The sequence below is a fragment of the Mytilus californianus genome, unplaced genomic scaffold, assembly GCF_021869535.1.
Source record: "Mytilus californianus isolate M0D057914Y unplaced genomic scaffold, xbMytCali1.0.p SCAF_4, whole genome shotgun sequence".
NCBI lineage: Eukaryota > Metazoa > Mollusca > Bivalvia > Mytilida > Mytilidae > Mytilus > Mytilus californianus.
In genome coordinates, this window is record NW_026262690.1 from 51,696,484 (window position 1) to 51,718,272 (window position 21,789).

The 21,789-nt window shown below is 31.3% G+C and overlaps 1 protein-coding gene across 9 annotated transcripts in view; it reads left to right on the forward strand.

Moving 5' to 3' along the window:
• Positions 1 to 21,789, forward strand: part of LOC127698388 (centrosomal protein kizuna-like) — a 39,454-nt gene that overhangs the window by 15,686 nt on the left and 1,979 nt on the right. For 3 of the 9 annotated variants that reach the window (XM_052201824.1, XM_052201827.1, XM_052201832.1), the window contains 9 exons: positions 5,855 to 6,016; positions 6,930 to 7,080; positions 7,392 to 7,497; positions 7,991 to 8,026; positions 8,486 to 8,527; positions 11,082 to 11,195; positions 12,995 to 13,009; positions 14,099 to 14,258; positions 16,416 to 16,541. In XM_052201824.1, the coding sequence (XP_052057784.1) occupies positions 5,855 to 6,016; positions 6,930 to 7,080; positions 7,392 to 7,497; positions 7,991 to 8,026; positions 8,486 to 8,527; positions 11,082 to 11,195; positions 12,995 to 13,009; positions 14,099 to 14,258; positions 16,416 to 16,541 (912 nt within the window). The remainder of the gene's footprint in view (positions 1 to 5,854; positions 6,017 to 6,929; positions 7,081 to 7,391; positions 7,498 to 7,990; positions 8,027 to 8,485; positions 8,528 to 11,081; positions 11,196 to 12,994; positions 13,010 to 14,098; positions 14,259 to 16,415; positions 16,542 to 21,789) is intronic. The other 6 variants (XM_052201825.1, XM_052201833.1, XM_052201831.1 and 3 more) reach the window with 5 other exon arrangements.

Sequence of the window (21,789 nt, forward strand, 5' to 3'; positions counted from 1 at the left end):
TTAATTAGTTATGTATAGATAGTCTATCAACGATTGTATCTGTTCAATTGATTTTAGTCAGGAGTGGTCAAAAATTTCTTTATAACTATTCTTTTTTAAGTCATGTGTGTTTTGAAGGTAGATGTCACAGTTGGTATGTGGTATTTTATTTTTGTTGTGTGTTTTAATGTTTAATTTTTACTTGATCCTGTTTGGGGGTCCAGATTTGCCAATATCATTTTCATTAGATAATAATCTATTTTTATTAAAGGATAAATTTCATTACATTACATTTTGTAGATAAAGTTGTTGACATTGATAGATAAGTTGCAGATCTACATTAGTTTGTGACAAATGAAAGAAAAAATATTGGGAACTATTAATTATATATATAAAGTTTGATTACACCATGGAAGTATTATATTGACAGGAACTCCAACAAACCGACTTCAAACGTTTATAGTGCAATGTTGCAAAATCGTTAAGTATCTGTTAATTAACTCGACATGTCATATGGATGCATGGGTTCAATCAAATTTTTGGAACCTTGTGATTGATCGTAATTACGGAATATACCAAAATAACCGGATGTGTACTTAATTGTCAAGGAAATGACATTTACCAACCATGTCCCTAAATAACAAATATGTCAGTATTGACGGGCTTTGCTGCGTAAAAACAAATAAGAAGAAAGAAACAAAAACGCGCGACTGTTTTCACAAAAAACTGAAGAGTAAAAAATACTCACAAGCCATAAACATTTCAGTTTTAATTACAATCAATTTAAATAGTAAGATTTTTATTCATGAGAGGGCCGTTGGCTAAACATGCATAACTGTTACATATACATGCTAGGCTTGAAAATCATAAAATTCTTATCTTAAGTTATAATCTGCATCTGTAATTGAGGTTCATTGCTAAATTTGACAAATATCTTGATTAATTGTTTACTGAAAGTCCAATGGCAAATATTTCATGCAATTCAACAAGAAACAAACACATAAATTGCTTAATATATTACGTTGTAAGATGTTTCAGAACTGTTAAGCATAACACACACAAATGAATTCAAATTTGGTTCCCATGATAAAATTTTAAGAATAAAAAAATATTTTCCTGCTTAGGGCCCATCATGATGATCGTTCTTTAAATGCATCCAGAAATATTTAAAGTTACGCCATTCTTATAAAAAATTCTGTCAGACGTCAGAGCAATCTCGGACTAGGTTGAAGGTTGAAGGTTGTTTTAAACTTTTGAATTATTATAAAAGGTGTAACAATTCATCTGTCTCGTAACCTGCGTGTAATTATTAACCTCTGTTAGTCTTTAAAACATATTTAATAAATACGTTTATTATATACTTAGTAGTAAATACAGATAAATTGTATGTGTAATACACCATGTACAATCATTGGCAAGCGTGCTGCATCAGCCACCTGTGATGATATCGATATCAGCATGGTTGCAAAGGCTTTATCACACCTTTAATCTGCATGACGTCACGTCATCGATTGTAGTCACTGTTGCAAAGGCTTTATCAAACCACTAATCTGTATGACGTCATGTCAGACCTATAATATGTATGACGTCATTTCAAACCTCCTTATCTGTATGACGTCATGTCACATAAAAAAACTTCTTCGTGAGGTATATGTATATAATAAAGTGTATATGATATGGCTTTTTCAATATCACACACCGTATCAACCCTCAAACAATATAATCCCTCGTGCAGATCTCTTGGGATTATATTGGTGTCTCGGGTTGAGACGGATGTGATATTGAAAAAGCCATATGATATTCTCTATTAATTACATTTTTCTACATTGATACGATAGAGAAAGCAATAAATATTTTTGTAACATTCAATAAAAATTAACAACCTTTAACTTAAATTTGATCTATCCTTCGCCATCTTACACACTACACTGGCATCACATTATTTTCCACAAACACCCGACTTCAGGTACATGTAATTTTTAATACCGGATATTTTCTGATTTCCAAGTTCCAATGATTAAAACATATTAAACAAAACTAAAAATAATCTTGCCCTCTTTCCGAATGCAGTTAATTTTCTTATGTCTGTTGAATATGGACCGATTTTTTAGATTTTTTCAGCTTTTGCCTTCATTTATTGAACAGAAACAGGTGACGTTATTCATGTGGTGATTCACAAATAACCACGGGAGTTTCTGTGTTTATTTACATTGGTAGGTAGATAAGACACTCGATACCAAATCACATGATAAGACCAGCTTCAGTTAACAGAACAAGGGAAGGCGGCATTGCAGATACCCCACAAAGGAGTTATCACATACTTGACAAACTGAGTCGGAACCTTTTATTTTCTTAAAGAAATCAGTGGGATGGGAATGTGCTAATTTTTCGTTGGAGTTCCTGTCAATATAATACTTCCATGATTACACTAAGTGTTTTTAAATAGTTTTCACCTGTTATCAGATAGGAAAGCATGTGGTAAATATCAATCACACAATTATAATTGGAGTGACAGATTTATTTGAAAATTTTCTGTTTCCTAAGTGTTGATGATAAGCTCTGTAGGACGGTATAAATATAGTTTGAATTTTACTGTTCATTATTAGACATTTTGAAGATAATTACAGATAAGTTTTATAGATTTTTAAAAGACATTGTATTAATGATAAATGACATTTTTGATTTTTTTTTTTCTTTTCTTTTGTAAATTGGGGTTGGTTTGTTTGTTATTCTGTATAAACTTATTTTCTGAATGCTATATATATATATTTTTTTGATGAAGCGAACTCCTTTAAAAACTAAGCTTATATTGTCTATTAATAAACATATATTTAGATTTCTGATTTTGGGCCCAGTGTTCAAGTTGGTCCAAATGGGGGTCCAAAATTAAACTGTGTTTGATTTCAACATAAATTGAATATATATAGGGTTCTTTGTAATTCTGAATCTAAACCTGTATTTATTTGCAATATTAATTAGATAATACCACATTGAGGTCCAAAGGGTCCTAATTAAACTTATGTTTGATTTCATCAAAAATTGAATTCTTGGGGTTCTCTGATATGCTGATTCTAACAATGTACTTAGATTTTGGATATTGGACTATAATAGGTAAATATCAAATTTCAAATTTTTCAGTTCTTTAACCACATTCATTTTGTGTCAGAAACCTATGCTGTGTCAAATATTCAATCACAATCCAAATTCAGAGCTGTTTTAAGCTTATATGTTGTGTTCATACTTGCTCAACTGTTCAGGGTTCGACCTCTGCAGGATCCGGTTTGCTGTCACTCTGACAGCCTCTTGTTATTTCATGTTTTGCTTGTTCATTATTCTCTGAATAAAAAATTTACGTGAGGGGATACTTTCATGATTTTATCTTATTCACGAAATTAGCAAACTTTTTGCATTTTCCTGTAGTCTGAATAAAATGTTATTTGAAGAAAGACTGACTGTTATGTTTTTTTGTTTGTTATGATTGTTGGAAATAAAATTAAAGGGACCTGTAAATTCCATACTTTCTGAAGCTCCCCCAAATTGTTGAAATGGATGTTCTTATAGAGTTCTGCCTTAAAAAGAGGGTATCCCACTTTTACATGATAACAAAAATGAAAAGAAGGTGAGCCCATTATAGAATAATTGACACAGTAAATAAAAAAAAAAGTCATGTTTATTCATATTTTTTACAAATTCAAGTATGTTGAGTTTCTAACAGCTGTTTAGAGAGCTCATTACAGTAGATACCAATTATATGATCAATCCATACATTTCAAATTAATAGATGTTAGCAGTAGCAGAACATATGTATACAATTGCTTTTTAGCTCACTTGGACCAAAGGGCCAAGTGAGCTTTTCTCATCATTTGTCGTCTGTCGTCCGTTGTCGTCGTAGGTGTCGTTGTCGTCGTCCATCGTCGTTAGCTTTTTACAAAAATCTTCTCCTCTGAAACCACTGGGCCAAATTAAACCAAACTTAACCACAATCATCATTAGGGTATCTAGTTTAAAAAATGTGTCCGATGACCCCGCCAACCAACCAAGATGGCCGCCATGGCTAAAAATAGAACATAGGGGTAAAATGTAGATTTTGTCTTATATCTCTGAAACCAAAGCATTTAGAGTAAATCTGATGTAGGGTAAAATTGATTATCAGGTCAAGATCTATCTGCCCTGAAATTTCCAGACAAATCTGACAACCTGTTGTTGGGTTTCTGCCCCTGAATTGGTAATTTTACGGAAATTTTGCAGTTTTTGGTTATTATCTTGAATATTATTATAGATAGAGATAAACTGTAAACAGCAATAATGTTCAGCAAAGTAAGATCTACAAATAAGTTGTCAGGACCAAAATTGTCAGTCGGCCCCTTTAGGAGTTATTGCCCTTAATAGTCAATTTTCAACAATTTTTCGTAAATTTTTGTAATCTTTTACAAAAATCTTCACTGAAACTATTGAGACAAATTTAATCGTACTTGGCCATAATCATTATTAGGGTATTTAGTTTAAAAAATTTGTCCGATGACCCCGCCTTCCAACCATCATGGCCGACATGGTTAAAAATAGAACATAGGGGTAAAATGCAGTTTTTGGTTTATATCTCTGAAACTAAAGCATTTAGAGCAAATCTGACAGGTGGCAAAAATGTTTATCAGATGTAGATTTATCTGCCCTGAAATTTTCAGACGAATCCAACAACCCGTTGTTGGGTTGCTGCCCCTGAGTTAGTAATTTTTACAAAAATTTTGCAGTTTTTAGCTCACCTGGCCAGAAGGGCCAAGTGAGCTTTTCTCATCACTTGTCATCCGTCGTCCGTCGGCGTAGTCGTTAGCTTTTTTCAAAAATCTTCTCCTCTGAAACCACTGGGCCAAATTTAACCAAACTTGGCCACAATCATCATTAGGGTATCTAGTTTAAAAAATGTTTCTGATGACCCCGCCAACCAACCAAGATGGCCGTCATGGCTAAAAATAGAACATAGGGGTAAAATGTAGATTTTGGCTTATATCTCTGAAACCAAAGCATTTAGAGTAAATCTGACATAGGGTAAAACTGATTATCAGGTAAAGATCTATTTGCCCTGAAATTTTCAGACAAATCTGACAACCTGTTGTTGGGTTGCTGCCCCTGAATTGGTAATTTTACGGAAATTTTGCAGTTTTTGGTTATTATCTTGAATATTATTATAGATAGAGATAAACTGTAAACAGCTATAATGTTCAGCAAAGTAAGATCTACAAATAAGTTGTCAGGACCAAAATTGTCAGTCGACCCCTTTAGGAGTTATTGCCCTTAATAGTCAATTTTTAACAATTTTTCGTAAATTTTTGTAATCTTTTACAAAAATCTTCTTCTCTGAAACTACTGAGACAAATTTAACCATACTTGGCCATAGTCATTATTAGGGTATTTAGTTTAAAAAATTGTCCGATGACCCCGCCTTCAACCATCATGGCCGACTTGGTTAAAAATAGAACATGGGGGTAAAATGCAGTTTTTGGTTTATATCTCTGAAACTAAAGCATTTAGAGCAAATCTGACAGGTGGCAAAAATGTTCATCAGATTTAGAATTATCTGCCCTGAAATTTTCAAACGAATCTGACAACCCGTTGTTGGGTTGCTGCCCCTGAGTTAGTAATTTTACAAAAATTTTGCAGTTTTTTGTTATTATCTTAGATATCATTATAATATCTAATATCTAATACTATTAATTATGATTTTAACCTTATTTTACATGATTTCCAAAGCATCAGTAAATACAGGTGAGCGACACAGGCTCTTGAGAGCCTCTAGTTACACTCATACCAGTACTTAAAACATACCAAACAAGTAATTGTAATGCATAATAAGAAAAAAATATTATTCTTATTATTACAGTAAGGCCAATGGTGAAGAACCTTTGATTGATTTAGATGCTGAAATGTGTACTATGGTAATTTTAGAAAATGTGGTCCTTGTGATTCGTAATTTACCTGCAGGATGTTTATTACCAGACGCCATCTTAGCCAGTAGTCATACAATCAACGAAGTACAAATAGGGCAAGTTTTACATATCATACCTCATCAGTATTTTACTCATACATATTTGAATGAAACAATATAATTATATTATTCTGCTTATGGCTCAGGCCTTTCAGACTACTTATGGGCAAAACACTTTTCCATGTTTAAGTTCATTTCTTCAAACTTACTGGTGAAAAAAATTCAGTCCACAGTCCATAGAGAAAGGTTATTGTTAATAGAAACCAGATGCAGTGTAATTATATGATTTTTATCATTTAATTCAATCAATTGACTTTCTGTTTCATATGAAATTGGAAAAATCAAACCTGTTTATCATTCACACATGTGTAAAAATGTTAAAATGAATCTTTTTTGTAAGAATGAAAATGTTATAAATTATTGCATCGTATTGTTACAAAAAAGTTAATATACAAATGTTATTAAATATTTGGCCCATGATTCATCTAAAGACCCAAAGCTTTGAACAGTAAAATTATTACTAATTGGATAGTAACTATAAATAATTCATTAATTATTTTGAAAATTTTGTAATAATTTCTCTAATTTATCCAATATAAGTAATGGCTAGCTTATGGTAACATTGTATGTACATTTTCAAATTTTCCCCATGTTTTATGTAAAAGTTTTTTTGAACTTGGATCATTAAAGTCCTGTCTGCAATAAAAGTCATGGAAGTGAGACATAAGCTCATTCTGTTGTCAGCGTTTGCTGCATCAACATTTATATTTAGTCTGTGGCTAAGTTTTTTTTTAGACATCAGTTGTGGTTAAGAAAATTTAAACATTCATGGTTTGTGACAAAACTTGGACAGAAGCTTCTTTATCCTCAAGAAAAAGTATCTGAAGAATTAAAAAAAAAAAATTGTATGTTTTCTGATAAATGGACTTCGTTTTTTGCAGTCAACATTACACTTTTTTCTTCTTTTTAGGAGAGTACTGTCTATAGAAGCCAAGCCATTGTGGGATTGTTTATTTATTCATTTTCTACAGTTGATTAAACATAAAGTGATGACTGTCAAAGAAGTAGCTGCTGTTTTTGTTCCATGTCTGGTGGTTGACTCTTCAGATTATCAGGACAAGGTTGGGCTGTTTTCATTTAAACATTTCAAGGACAGAAAATATTATTGAATACAACTGTTGGCCTATCTGACTGTAAATTATCTCTCATGATAGCTCAAGGTTGCCTTGTCCAATTCCTTCAAAAGTTAGGTTGCATGAAAACAAGGAAATTTCAATTTTTGACTCCTTATTACAATTCAAAATGTAGTCAATGAAAACACTGTCTTCACCATGTTATAATAACATAGACTTGTTTTAATTTGTATATATTTGACATAAAATTGCTATTTAACCTTTTAAATACTTTAAAGAAGCTAACAAATAATTTTTAGGCTTATGAATTGTTAGTGGATTTGTTAGAGAAAAAAGTAGACCAAGCTGCATCACCACCAACACCAAGGGAAGCAGCTGAAAGTATGAGGAGCAGTCAAGGGGGAGGTAACTATTCTATTTTACTTTAATTTGTATGGTATTGCCATAACTGTCTTTTTTTCGTATATGACTTTCTTCTTTAAAACTACAGATGTATAGAACAGTCTGAAACATTTAGCAAACACGAGATCAGTATATAATTATAGAGCATTGTAAAAACATGCTGTAAATAGAAGTAAAGAAAACAGTATGAATTCCCAAATGTGTAAATTCAGAATTTTTAAATGTGATATGATAAGCATTGCATTTATTTAAACTTAAATTTCAAATTCTGATCACGTCATGTTAAATGATGCATTTATTTTCAAATCCCATTCATTTTACATGTTTGTTCATTAGCAGTTGCATTATAAAAACATGCAATGATTTCTGATAGTATATTTCGGTAGATTGAATCACTATAATTGATAAATATTTTAAACATTGAAACAAATGGTTTTCAGAGAAAAAAAATATGCTTTGAAAATTACTAAATAACTGATTTATATCTCACTTACAGGAATGTTTACAAAGAAAAATATTCGGGAGATGCCATGTAATTTTTTATTTATTGAATTATGGCAAAGGGAAATACATATGTAACTTATCTTTTAACTTAAATTAACTTTATAGATATAATTGAGTTTGAATCCTTAACAATAATCTAAAAATTATTTATAAATAGCTTTCATTCTATATCTGTTTTATGCTTAATTGCAAAGGGTTTTGTATTATACATGTTTCATCAAAAGATAACTTGATAAAGCTAATTTATTTCTTCTAAGAAGGGACATTTAGCAATCATCAATCAATCAATCTCATAAAAATTGCTTAATAGCAAAGTAAAGCACTTTCTAAATTGTTTCTGTCAATATTGACATTTCATAAAAGGAACAGTGAAATCTTATTGTCAACATTTTCTGTGCTAGTTAAATGTTTTGCAGTGTCAATTTTAAGATATTATTTCAAAAATAAAAAAAAATAGCATTTTATTCACTTTGTCAGAAATTATTAGTTTCAGCTGAGATAGAAATTGATGAGTTTGGCAAATACAAAGGTAACACAGGTTAAGCCATTGGCATCAAAGTTGACTGTGGATATTTGAATTTGCTAAAACATAATGCTTTTCTTTGCCCCCAAAAAGATGAATTTTGACAATGTTCTATAGTCAATTTTGAAGAAAATAAAAAATCATACTTCTCAGAAATACAGTCAATATCATCCAAAAACAGTATGAATGAATCACAGATAACTCTGTTACTGTTTACAGTTGGAATCTCTGGAAGATAAATAATGGAAAATGATGTTTTGTGTTTTATTCAAATTTTAATCTCTCCCTTACAAATTAGGAAGTCTAACTAGTTTTTTCTTTAAAAAGCAAATATCATACAGTTTGAATGATGTGGAACATGACAAATAGTTAATACTGAATTTTTGAGAAGTTGACAAATGATGATATTTTTTATATATTTTTTAAATGCATGGCTATATATTTGTTTGCTGTGTAAATCAGAATGAAGTGGGGAATTGACATGTCATTTATATTTTTAGACCATAGCCTTAAAGTTTCATTTGAAGATACTTTTTAAACTTCAATGTGTTTTATCTGTTCTGTAAATTTCTCTTGAAACTGCCTGCATGTTGTAATCAGTTTTGGGAGGGATCAAATGATTTCTTTAAAAAAAATGTAGCCAATTGCCACATTGCTAATTTTTAAATAATCTTTTTAATCTTATCAAATTTTTATACATAAGATTATCATGCATAGTGTTCATACTTACTGATACTACATAATTTCTGGTGATTATATTTTTTAATATTTTCCCAATAGAATAAAACTAATTAATGATAAGTTATTTATCTGACATTTTATTTGTAATTAAAAAAATTATGCTCCACATCAAAACTTTTCATAATGGTACTATTTTGAAAAGTTACTACAAACTTTTTTCATTTCAATGCTAGCCTAGATGATGATTTTGATGTAATGTACTGAAATTTGAGACTTTGTTTGATTTAAAATCCAAGATAGCTGTCAATGTAGACCCTAGTTAGTTTAACTTTGGAGCCTATTGGAAATGCATGTAAACAGTTATTTAGACATTATTTCACAGATTTATTTGAAATTTTAAACAATCAAATATTTTTTTATTTTAATTTTTTTTATTTTATTTTCATTTCAATTTGAAATCCAAGTTTACTGCCAAGGTAGAATATTTTTTACTTTCATGATACTATGCACAAAAGATACCATGATGATTTCTCATAAAACTTTTTATTTTGGTGCTTATCTGAAACTCCTGATTACAAACACCTAAGATCATAACTTAATAATTGTATGCACATATAATTTTATAAATACCATTTGTTTCTCATATAAGTGTACTGGTACCCAGTGATCACATGATCATAAAGACCTCTCATGAATAATTCATGAAGAATTCAGTTAAACATCATTTGGTCAGGGGGGCCTCGGTGGCCAAGTGGTCTAAGTAGTTCATCTATTGTATCACTTAGGCTATCGACACTGAGGTTGTGAGTTAGAAGCCAGCACGTGGCAGGTGCTTTCAACTCCAATCCTAACTGACTAGGATTGTCAGTTTTCCTACTGAAGGTCGGTGGTTCTCTCCAGACACTCCAGCTTTCTCCACCAATAAAAATTGACACCCGATATATAGCCAATAGTGCTGAAAGTGGCATTAAACACCAACAATCAATCAATCATTGGGTCAGTTTAATCATGTCATGTAGCATAATAAAACATTGATTATGGTTCATTCTTATATCATAACATCAGTGAATGATAAAACTGTTCAATCATGTCATGTCATTTGATCTGGTAATGGCATTTAATCACATTTGAATATCACATGGTAACAGTTTGGTTAGTGTTGACTGTGTCAGAATTTAATAAATAACAAACTAAAGGAAAGAAGCTTTTGGGTTGAAGGCTCCTTTATTATTTTTTTAAGTGTTTTGGGATTTAAAAAAGTATCATACATTTTCAGAACATTTGTTTTCCTTTTCTCTGTATTCTTATGTGCAAATTATTTGCAAGTAGAGAATAGGCATACATTGCATACGGAAAAGCAGAGGAAATAGTTTAGTTTTTAGTTCAGATAAATTATACAAATTATTATTCAGAACTTTATATTGTTTTTTAAAAAAAATCAATGATTATTTTATCATTACTTTTATTTTAGTGTTAGTTTTGTATTAGTAATGTATTCATCTGTCAGAAAAAAATATTTGGGTGAATAGTTTGATTCGTCTTTTAATCGAATTAAATTAGCATGCCTTTAGTAAAATATAATCTGAAATTCTAAAGATTCTGTTGAACATACAATTAATGATTTTATTTAATTGTTAGAATGATTTCCCAGTAAATTATTGTAAATGCTTTATTATGCATTCGCCACTCACTTTTGTTTTAGATGGCCTGCTTTCAAGAATTTAGTTCTTATGTCTGTCCACAGACACAGGCGCATTGATTTAAACCCGACTACTCTAGTTGATTTAGATGTAACAAGATTTGTTTATGCTTTTAAAGTGGTAAATCAGATACTTCTTATTTTGTGATATATTTTCTTTTCTGATTTTTCTGAATTCAGTTCCGCCTTTGAAGTTTGGAAGTTTAGTTGACAGTAAACAGCATAGTGATGATGAAGATACTACCATGGTAACACCAAGTGTACCAACAGATGGACCTAGAGTCCCTTTGAATGGTATGGTTACAATATCTGAGAGAGGAGATAATAGGTGTCCACAATAAGACACTGTTCATTTTTAATTCACCTTAATAAAGTTAAGGGGGTTATCAGAGTGCCAAAGGTGTGCAAGACAAGGTGCATGTGCCTGTCCAGTCACTTTTAGAGATAAATAACTTCATGACACTATAGATTGGTATTCAGATGCATCTTGGAGAGACTGACCATATGCCCTAAGATGAAGGTCACATTGCACTTATTACATGGTTCAGATTTTAAACTTATTTAAGTCAGCAAGAAATACATTTTAAATACTTGGGACTATATTCATGCACAACAGATGATAATTGTGTTCTTGGACCATTTGATAGAATTCATTCAATGTTTAAGCAGTTACTAAAAACTGTATCTTGTCCCAAAGCCATTACTTTACACCACTCTCCATGGTAACCATATTAACAGTAAAGTTGTGAATATTAAGTCTTTATTTTACACATAATATAACAAGGAATTATTGTGATGGTGATCTATTTATTGAGATGATAATCTATTTCACCATTGTATGTCTTTAAAGTATGGTTACATTATCAGCTAAAGTTTTGAGCTTGAGTAAATAATATAGGTTAATCCAAATATGGTAGGTACAATGTTGATTTTGATTTCATATTGATCTTTGAATAAGTTCTGGGTTTGTAATTAACAGTACAATACACAGCAAATTGCTGACTGTCATGCATGATTTGAAAGAACATCAACACTTACCTAAATTTTTTTTCATAAATTAATTATAAATTTCTTATATCTTGGGTCAATAAGGTTGTCAAGCGTAAATAGGTCAATTTGATTTTACATAGCAAACTTAGACTTTATAATATCTGCAAACATCACAATGGGGTTGGCAGTTTATATCTGCATGTCCTCCAAAATAACTGATAGAAAACCTTTCATGTACCTCATATTTTTGTCCCCTCCAAAACATGTAAAGGGCATAGAGATATTAGTTGTCTGTTCCTCCTGTCTTTAAAGTGCTCTCATATATACAATTCTTGCCAGATTTTTCTGAAATTTATATCATAGGTTTATATCAACACTGTCTCAGAGAATTCTGCAAATCAATGCCAAACAAACTATCTTTATATAGGAATAATTCCTATGCAAATATACATTCTATAGAAAATTGCATTATAAGTGTTCTTAAGTGAACAATTCTTATCAGATATTTATGAAATTTATATCAAAGGTTTATATCAACAATGGCTCTGACAAGTTTGAAAATCAGTGCCTATCAACTATTTTTAAAATAAAAGAGTTATGTCTCTTTTGTCAAACCTTCATTGAGTTGTCTGTAATATGGACAAAAGCTTCCTCATGATTAAGAGATAACAATGGAAGCAAAATTTTTAAGAAAATTTGTTAAAGTGTTTTCAGTTTAAGTTTTTACTGGACTCATTTTTGGAAAGATTGAACTCTTGTTCCAATTCTTTCCCAAGGCACCAACCTAAATAAGCAGGATGTAGCCAGGTTAGTTTTTAAATTAATACACAATTAGAATTATTTACTGAAAGTGTTTTATGAACTGGCTGTTTCTGTATTGGCCCTAGGATAGATTCTCTACCAGCTGTATTGGCCCCGACTCTTCAAGTCTCAGGGCTTGCCTAGCATCTATACCAAGAACAATACAGAAACAGCCAGTTAATAAGACTATAATATAAAAAAAACATGACTTTTTGTAACTTGGATAAATAAATTGATTGATATGTTTGATGGCATAAATATAATCAGTTCACAAAATAATCAAAATCAATATGTTTTGCTAGGTGGCCAGATGAACAGTAAGAAATCTCTATCTAATACAAACTATCAGTCATCTTTTTTCAAAATGCTAATTTTGTTTTTATCTGAATGACAATATCAATGCACGTGGCACAATAGTCATTCAACATTTATTCACACATCAGACCCATCAACATATGGAAATTTAATTCTGAAAAAGTATCCCAGACAAGTTGAAGTTTTGTTTCACACACAAAAGTACATATGAAATTTATAAAAATATAGATGGTAGGATGCAAGCTTGCCAAGTTGATAAAAACAAACTATTTGGAATGTGTAAAAAAAATACTGAAATGTTGATTTGTTTTGTTAACTTGAACCATGCACATACTATTATAAACTTGATTAAAAAGTACTAATTGGTAAGTTTTACACGATATCTCAACAATGTGTTTGTAGAAGTCTTAATTATAACAAAGAAAGAACAATATATAAATAGAAAATATTAATACTTTGTATACCAGAAGTCATAAAGTTGTAGAAAAAAGTCTTCAAATGACAACTTTTAGCTTACATATATAAAATACATAATTTGTGACAAAAAATTTAATTGGACAATACTGACCCACAGCTAAGACCTTTTATCGTTACAAATGTTTCATTATCATGAATTCATTTCATCTTACTTTAATCACAGTTAGTCATCAGATTTCTTTACACCTTTTAACATGTTTTGGTAATTCTTGTCTTTCTATGTAATATCTTATACTGTAAAGCATGGAGTGATTGTGTAATATTTTTTAGCAAAGCATGTTTGCTTGGTTTAATTCATTTAACAGACTATTTATCAGATAAAAACACTTTTTTTTTTAGTTTGTGTAATTAAAAATTAACTTTACATGCATAGTTAGAAGTTTGATAATTATGAAAATTTACAAAATGGTTGATGCAGAAAATTTAAAGAAAATTGAAAGTTTTTACTCCTACCCTCTTTTTATTGAATTCAGAAATGCAAAATACAGAGGTCGTAACATACTGTTAATGCATTAAAGTATAAAAGTTCTTTGTGTAACTCAATCATTTCAATGAAATGTTAAAATTTGTGAGTTAAAGTCATTTTCTTACATGAATTAGTTATACATTTATAGAAACAGCAGCCTATCGTAATTTGTTGTCTGGTACCATGAGTGGTCAGAAACAACCCAGTTACCATGATGATAATGATGATGATGAAGATGACACAGATGATGATGTAGAAAAACAGTTTGCATCTACTCTGTCTCCAAGAACACCAAGGGAGACATCTAGGTAAATGATGTCATTAAATACTTTTTTATTGTTGATATATATTTGTCGCTTTCTTATTACAGTTTATAAGAACTATTAGGGCTTTGTGGGCTATTATGCAATCACTTTGCATCTTTCAGATTTTTATCTGCTCATGTGAAAATAATAAACCACTATTTATAATAGTATTTTTATGAGTGAAAAGCAGTAAAAGTCACCAACAAAGTTTTTCTTTTCTATTTGATTGAACAAAAACTTAGTAATTATCTGAGAACAAGGGTTTTGATTGGTTATTTTTCGAAACATGATGCCAATGTTATTCAGGTATTCAAAATTGAACCAATTATTTATCTTATCTCATAATTATTGCATTTATGTTAGATGTTTATCTATATTTATTCTTTGATATAGTTATAGCAGTAAATGTAGATTTGCTAATTATTTATATAAATGATTAAAAAATGTAGCATTTCATGCAAAGTTAGGTACATGAATTCTATTTTCATGAAATCTTCATTCGATTCTAAACAAATCAGTATTTGTAAAAGCATCTGCAACAATGGTTTAGGTAGTTTATTTCATTTTCACACAAATTAAGGACATTTGAAGGAATTCATTTAAGCAACAAATTATATATACATGTATATAAAAGACAGATATCTATAAAATTCCACCATTTTAGATTTTAACAATAGAAATTAATCAACATAAATATAAAGCTACTAGTTCTACAGCAAGAATTCAGACTGAAGTTACAATATCCCCCAAAAAATATACAGTTGTATGTTCCATGACTGTTCTATACAACCAGAAAAAAAGATGATTTAACATACTAATTCAATATTGTTTCTTTTTTTCCCTTAGTTTTTCAAGTTTCATCATTATTTTCCTTCCTTGCTTTGCTTACTTCATTAATATGTCAACTTATGCTTGATTCTGCAAATGTAGTACTAGCTTACACAATTAAATAGACCACTTTCGAGTTATGTCCTTTACTGGAAAAGTTCGTCAATTATGTGTGCCTTCATGACATCAATTACCAGATAGAGGGGACCATCTGTTTCCCTGCACCTAAATTTCCTCAAGCGTCTTTGTGATCGTCTTTTTGCAAGATAAACTAGAAATAATGTTTGTTCCTTAGGTACTTTATCATAATTCCCTAATGACAGCAGTGCTGATTATCAATGATAAGAATTTAATTTGCCGAATAATTCATGCAATATAGCATCATATTTTTTTTAACCACTTGCTCAACATAATAAGGAAGTGAAGATGCCCCTAAATTCACAAATGATGTTTACTAAAACCAAAGTTTTTGACGGAAATGCAAACAAACTCGAAAGTGGTCTATTACCTTAGAGTTCTAAATTTCATTGTTGTTGAAATTTTGAAGGCTTGTGAGTAGTTTTAGTTTAGTGGGAATTTGAATAAACTAAAGTATTATCAATTGAAAACCAATATATACCCAACGATTTATTGTAAATGTAAATTTGTAATTTATCTTATTTCATCAATACAGTCTTACTTCTATTGCAATATTATTTATAGCAAAACAAATAGATATACTTTCGAAAACTGAATTTTACTTATATTGGAGTTAAATTTACCATGATTATTAAAATCATCTTACACAGAACCTCTCTTTTGTTCTCTTGCATTAAAAAAAGTTCTTTTATAATTTATATAGAATGGTTTGGCTTGTTATTTGTAAATTACTTGTTTAGAATTGATATGTTATTTCACTCTATATTCAGTCAAGACAGAGGAATTGTGGGTTAATTTCTCAAAAGCTTTTATCATCTATTTGACAGTGAACTATTTCCAATTATTTAGATTTTGCTTGCTTTGAAGAAGTTATTTCAAAAATGCTTTTAAATTGAACACTGTAGATGTTTCTTATATGATATAGATGTTAATTAAGAGTGAAATAACACCAGACCTTTTTTAATTGTATAGTGCTAGTGGAAACTCTCTTCCTTGAGTCTAAATAAACTTTGAGATAAAGCAAACAAAAATCTATATCTTTGTTATTGACATTACAAGCTTTACTCTATCAGAGTTAACTTATTTTTCTGAATTTGGATTTTATATGCATTTGATTATAAGAGAATATTAGCACTATACTTTCACAAATATGTAACTTTCCTCTTTCATTTATTTCTCACAATGGCTTTACAGTTCTATCCCACCTCAGCCTACCACTGCTATTATGTCACAATCTAGACCACCACAACAGATGGAGCCACTGTCTGAAACAAGTTCAGCAACATCACCAGTGTATGTGCCAACTGGCATGGAGAAAAGGTAACTAAAGCTCTGTGGCATTGAAGATTGATGATTCCTTGGGACATTGGTTATATAAAAATATTGTATTATTTTCTGTACTTCATTTTCTGACTGAGTGATTTTCTAGCATAACATGTCCTTATTAACTAATCAATAGATGTGGTGTGAGTTTCAGAATGCTTTATATATAAGATATAAACATATTTTCAACAATATGAAATTTATTGGTACTGATCTTAGAAACTTGCAGAAAATACGATTTATTGAAAACTGATATACCAATTTGATTGTTGTCCTTCTGGAATTTTCAACAAATGTTAAGGGAATATATTACAGGCAAAATGAATGAGAAAAAAAACATATACAATTAAATGACTTTAAATGAGATGAATAAACAAGTGAAACTGCGAGCTACTGCTCCCTGATGATACCCCCGCCCAAATATTTCGGTAAACAGGAAGTTGTTGAGAGATGAATCTGAAAACAAGTCACACAGTATAGCTGACTTATATAAACCCTGAAACCAGATTTCAGAAATCCTTGAATTGTAGTTCCTGAGAAAAATGTGACGAAAATTTTCAACTTGGCTTTCATGTGTAAAATGATACAAGTGTTCGGTAGACAGGAAGTAGTTGAGTGATGAATCTGAAAACGCATCACATGGTATAGCTGACTTATATAAACCCTGAAACCAGATTTCAGAAATCCTTGAATTGTAGTTCCTGAGAAAAATGTGACGAAAAATATTCATGGGACGGACGGACGGACGGACGGATGGATGGATGGACTGACGGACGGACAGACAGAGGTAAAACAGTATACCCCCACTTTTTTAAAGCGGGGGTATAAAAATATATATTATCAAAAGGATAATGTATTTTCTGAGGCAAAAGTAAAGGTTGATAAGATTTTGACATGATTTAACAATCCTAGTATCGACAGAGTAGAGTCATTGTTTTATTATATAACATATTTAAGTGTTTGTTATACGCCTAGGAAAAGCTTTAATTACAGTGTTATCATTGATTTCACTGTGTGCTAAATGTTATCATTACACTTATGGTCCTACATCCTAAGGGTACTTATATTTTGGCATTGCACAAAGTAAGGTTTTTCTCAGACTATTATGTGTTACACATAATCCTTTGGAGGTGTTCTGATTGACATTAAAGTCTGGGGAAATAGGGTTTATTAAAGTCTCCCAAACCTTATATTTTTTGCTCAGTTCTTATTATTATTATTCTTCTTCTTCTTCTTCTTCTTCTTCTTCTTCCTCTTCCTCTTCCTCTTCCTCTTCCTCTTCCGCCACTTTTAAATTTGAACTTGTCCGCACCCGTTCTCCAAAACTGCTTGTCAGATTAACTTAGGGTTTCACAATGTTAGACTAACATGTCTAGTGGTGCAATCAGGGTTTTGTTTGTGCAATAGGGTTTATAAAGGGGTACTTTGAGGGGCGAAAAGAAAGGAGGGTTTTACTATAGAACCCTATGGGATTTTATTTTTTTAAATTTTCAAATGATTATAAATTGAAAACCGTTTGTGATAGACACAATCTTTTTAATTGAAAATGTTCTAAATGATAAAGCACATTAAATGAAATACAGGGTTAGTCCCCAGGGGTCACCCCCACCCCCTGCCATTTAAGAAAGTTCTAATACCTTGTAAGTGGTCAAGATCCCCACCCCTAAACCATATATATTCTGGTTTGTCATGCTAAGATGGTTTGAATGATATACAGGGTTAGTCCCCAGGGGTCATCCCGACCCCCTGCCATTTGAGAAAGTTCTTATATCTTGTAAATGATCGAGATCCCCACCCCTAAACCATATATATTCCTGTTCATCATGTCTCGAACATTTGAATGACGTATAGAGTCAGTCCCCAGGGGTTCCCCCCCCCCCCCACCCCACCCCACCCCACCCCCAATGTTCTAGTATCTTGTAAGTGGTCGAGATCCCCACCCCTAAACCATATATATTCTGGTTTGTCATGTCAAGTCATGTCAAGATGATTTGAATGATATACAGGGTTAGTCCCCAGGCATCACTAATGCTTATAACTTTACCAAACCAATTTTCACTGGACTTTGCCCAATGTCAGATGAGCCTGGGAATTACGAATTATGGGAGCTTCGTTTGGGAGACTTCGTAACAGCATCCTGTTACAATCATTTCTTGTTTATTTGTTGAAATTGCATTTGAACTAGCTTTTAGTGACTGTGTGTACTCTTAGATTGGAAATTTGTGTTTTCTGTCCTTTTTTTTACAGCACTCTCCAAATGATTTTTACAGTTTTTATGCCCCCGCTCTGAAAAGTGGTGGTTTACTGTTTTACCCGTCTGTCCTTCCATCCATTACCTTAAATTTCTATTATATTTTCCTCAGGAACCACAAATCAGAGCTTACTGAAATATGTTATTGCTTCATGTCAGCATGCTATATTGTGTGACAGTGATGCAATATTCAGATTCATCGCTCATCAACTTCGTGTTTACAGAATACTTGTAAACTAAATTTTGAAATTATTGCAAGCATTTATTATTGCAATTTTTGCAGAATGGACAATAATGAGAGATTAATTATTGCAATTTTGGCAAAAGCTGCATATAGATATATCATTCAGATATCAGAACTAGAATTCTTATTATTTAGATACTCACCCAGTCACATTTTTCGCATTGATAAAAAACCTCACGTTAATTTCTGAATTTACAATATTCTAAACATAATGGCCATGTATGAAATTTTCATCAAATTTTTCTAGGCAACTACAAATGAGAGCTTCCTGAAACTTGTTTTTGGCTTCATTTCAGCATGCTTCACACTGTGACATGGTTTCAATTTCATCGCTCAATAACCTCCTGTTTACCAAATTCTTAGATGTTCTAAAGATAATGGTCATGTATGAAATTTTTGTTGCATTTCTCTAGGGAACTACAAATAATAGCTTCCTGAAATTTGTTATAAGGACAAATGCCAGCATGCTATATACCATGTGACACAGTTTCAGATTCATTGCTTGTCACTTTCCTGTTTACCAAATACTTATATATTCTAATCATAATGATCATATATGAACTTTGAGTCACATTTCTCTAAGGAACTACAAATAATAGCTTCCTGAAATTTGTTATCAGGCTTTGTGTCAGCATGTTATTAAATGAGATTTCAGAATCATTACTTATCAACTTCCTGTTTACCAAATACTTATAGATGCATATTATTCTTTCACATACACACCATGTATGAAATTTTTGTCCTATTATTCTTGAGAACTGCAAATAACAGCTTTCTGAAACTTGTTATCAGGCTTCATGTGTACATGCTTTACCCTGTGATGAGTTTTCAGATTCATTTCTTTTCAACTTCCTGATTACAAAAAACTTAAAGCGAGGGTATCATTAGTGAGCTATAGCTCACAGTTTTACTTGTTTCTGATGTTGTGCTGTAAAACCACTCTCCCAGGTTGAGGGGGAACATTTTAAACATTTTGTCTTCATGGGGTCTTTTATAGCTAACTAAATGTTATGGGTTTTGTTCATTGTTGTAGGCCATGAGGTGACCTGTTATTGTTCACATCTTTGTTCTTTTTTGTGGTTCAAATTGATAGTTGTCTCATTGGCAATCACATCTTCTTATTTTTCATATTTATGATACATTATAAGAGGTAGACATTGTATCAGAGAAATTTACTATGGACCATAGCCAATTAAAAAAAATGAGTAGCTGAAATCTTGTTAGCAGAGCGATATTTGTTATTTTGCATGTAGCAATCCTACTCTGCATAAAACAGATTTCTGAATTCTCAAATACACATTTATTTTTCCTTAATAAAGGGTCAAGTATAAAATTGAGTGTTGTATGAATAAATAAATGTGTATGTACATCAAAATATATTTTCATATACCTGTATATTACTTCTGCACTTCAGCCAGTAATAGTGTTACACAACACAACCCATGTACCCTTCACTTCACTACACATTTGCACCTGCATGGCTGTACATGCACTCAAGTTTAAAATGGTATAAATAACAAAAAGTATGAGTTAAACATGTTTAGGTCAACTGGTCCCAATATTAATGTATTATTTGATCCTGGTTTAAATTGTCATTCTAGGGTCATAAAGAAAATAAATTTGATTGTAAATTTGGAAGTTTTGGCCATGGTCATATTTGGTTTATTTGGCACCAATTAAACCAAAATATGACAATGACCAAACTATACAAGTTTACAATGTAGAAAATAAAGATTAATCTTCCTCAATGACTGAAGTTAATAAGATATTGACAGAGCTACTTTTAAATTACATGTTAGTGATACTTTTAGATGACATGGTAGTGATATTTTAGGTTATCGGTCGTCCCACTGTCTATATCACTCTGCTCAGCTCTTAATAAAATTGCACATCATGGCTTTGTGACGTCCAATACGTTGACCTGGCCTTAATAACTTTGACCCGGACATATCAGCGACGTTATAATGTATGAACCGTTGTTGATAAGATTGACCAGAACTTATCAAGTCATCTTCTGGTTTGCTGGTGAAACAAAGAAAACACTTGTTTCTTTCAAATAAAATACGCAAATACAACCCGATAAATCGATTATCTGGTTGTCTGCATATTTGTATTGTAAAATATCGGCTGCTCGACACAATATGAAGCCTTTTTGAACTCGTTCACTGCGCTCACTTGACAAAATGCATCATATTGTGACTCACAGCTGATATTTTACAATATCAATATGCAGGCAACCTGATAATTGGTACTGAAATGGTAGTGATATTTTAGCTGACATAGTAGATATTAGGTGACATGATAGTGATATATTAGGTGACATGGTAGTGATATATTAGGTGACATGGTACATGTAGTGATATATTAGGTTCCATGGTAGTGATATTTAAGGTGACATGGTAGTGATATATTAGGTGACATGGTAGTGATATATTAGGTTCCATGGTAGTGATATTTTAGGTGACATGGTAGTGATATTTTAGCTGACATAGTAGATATTAGGTGACATGATAGTGATATATTAGGTGACATGGTAGTGATATATTAGGTGACATGGTAGTGATATATTAGGTGACATGGTAGTGATATTTTAGGTGACATAGTAGATATTAGGTGACATGGAAGTGATATATTAGGTGACATGGTAGTGATATTTTAGGTGACATAGTAGATATTAGGTGACATGGTAGTGATATATTAGGTGACATGGTAGTGATATTTATGTGACATTGTAGTATGGGATTTATTTG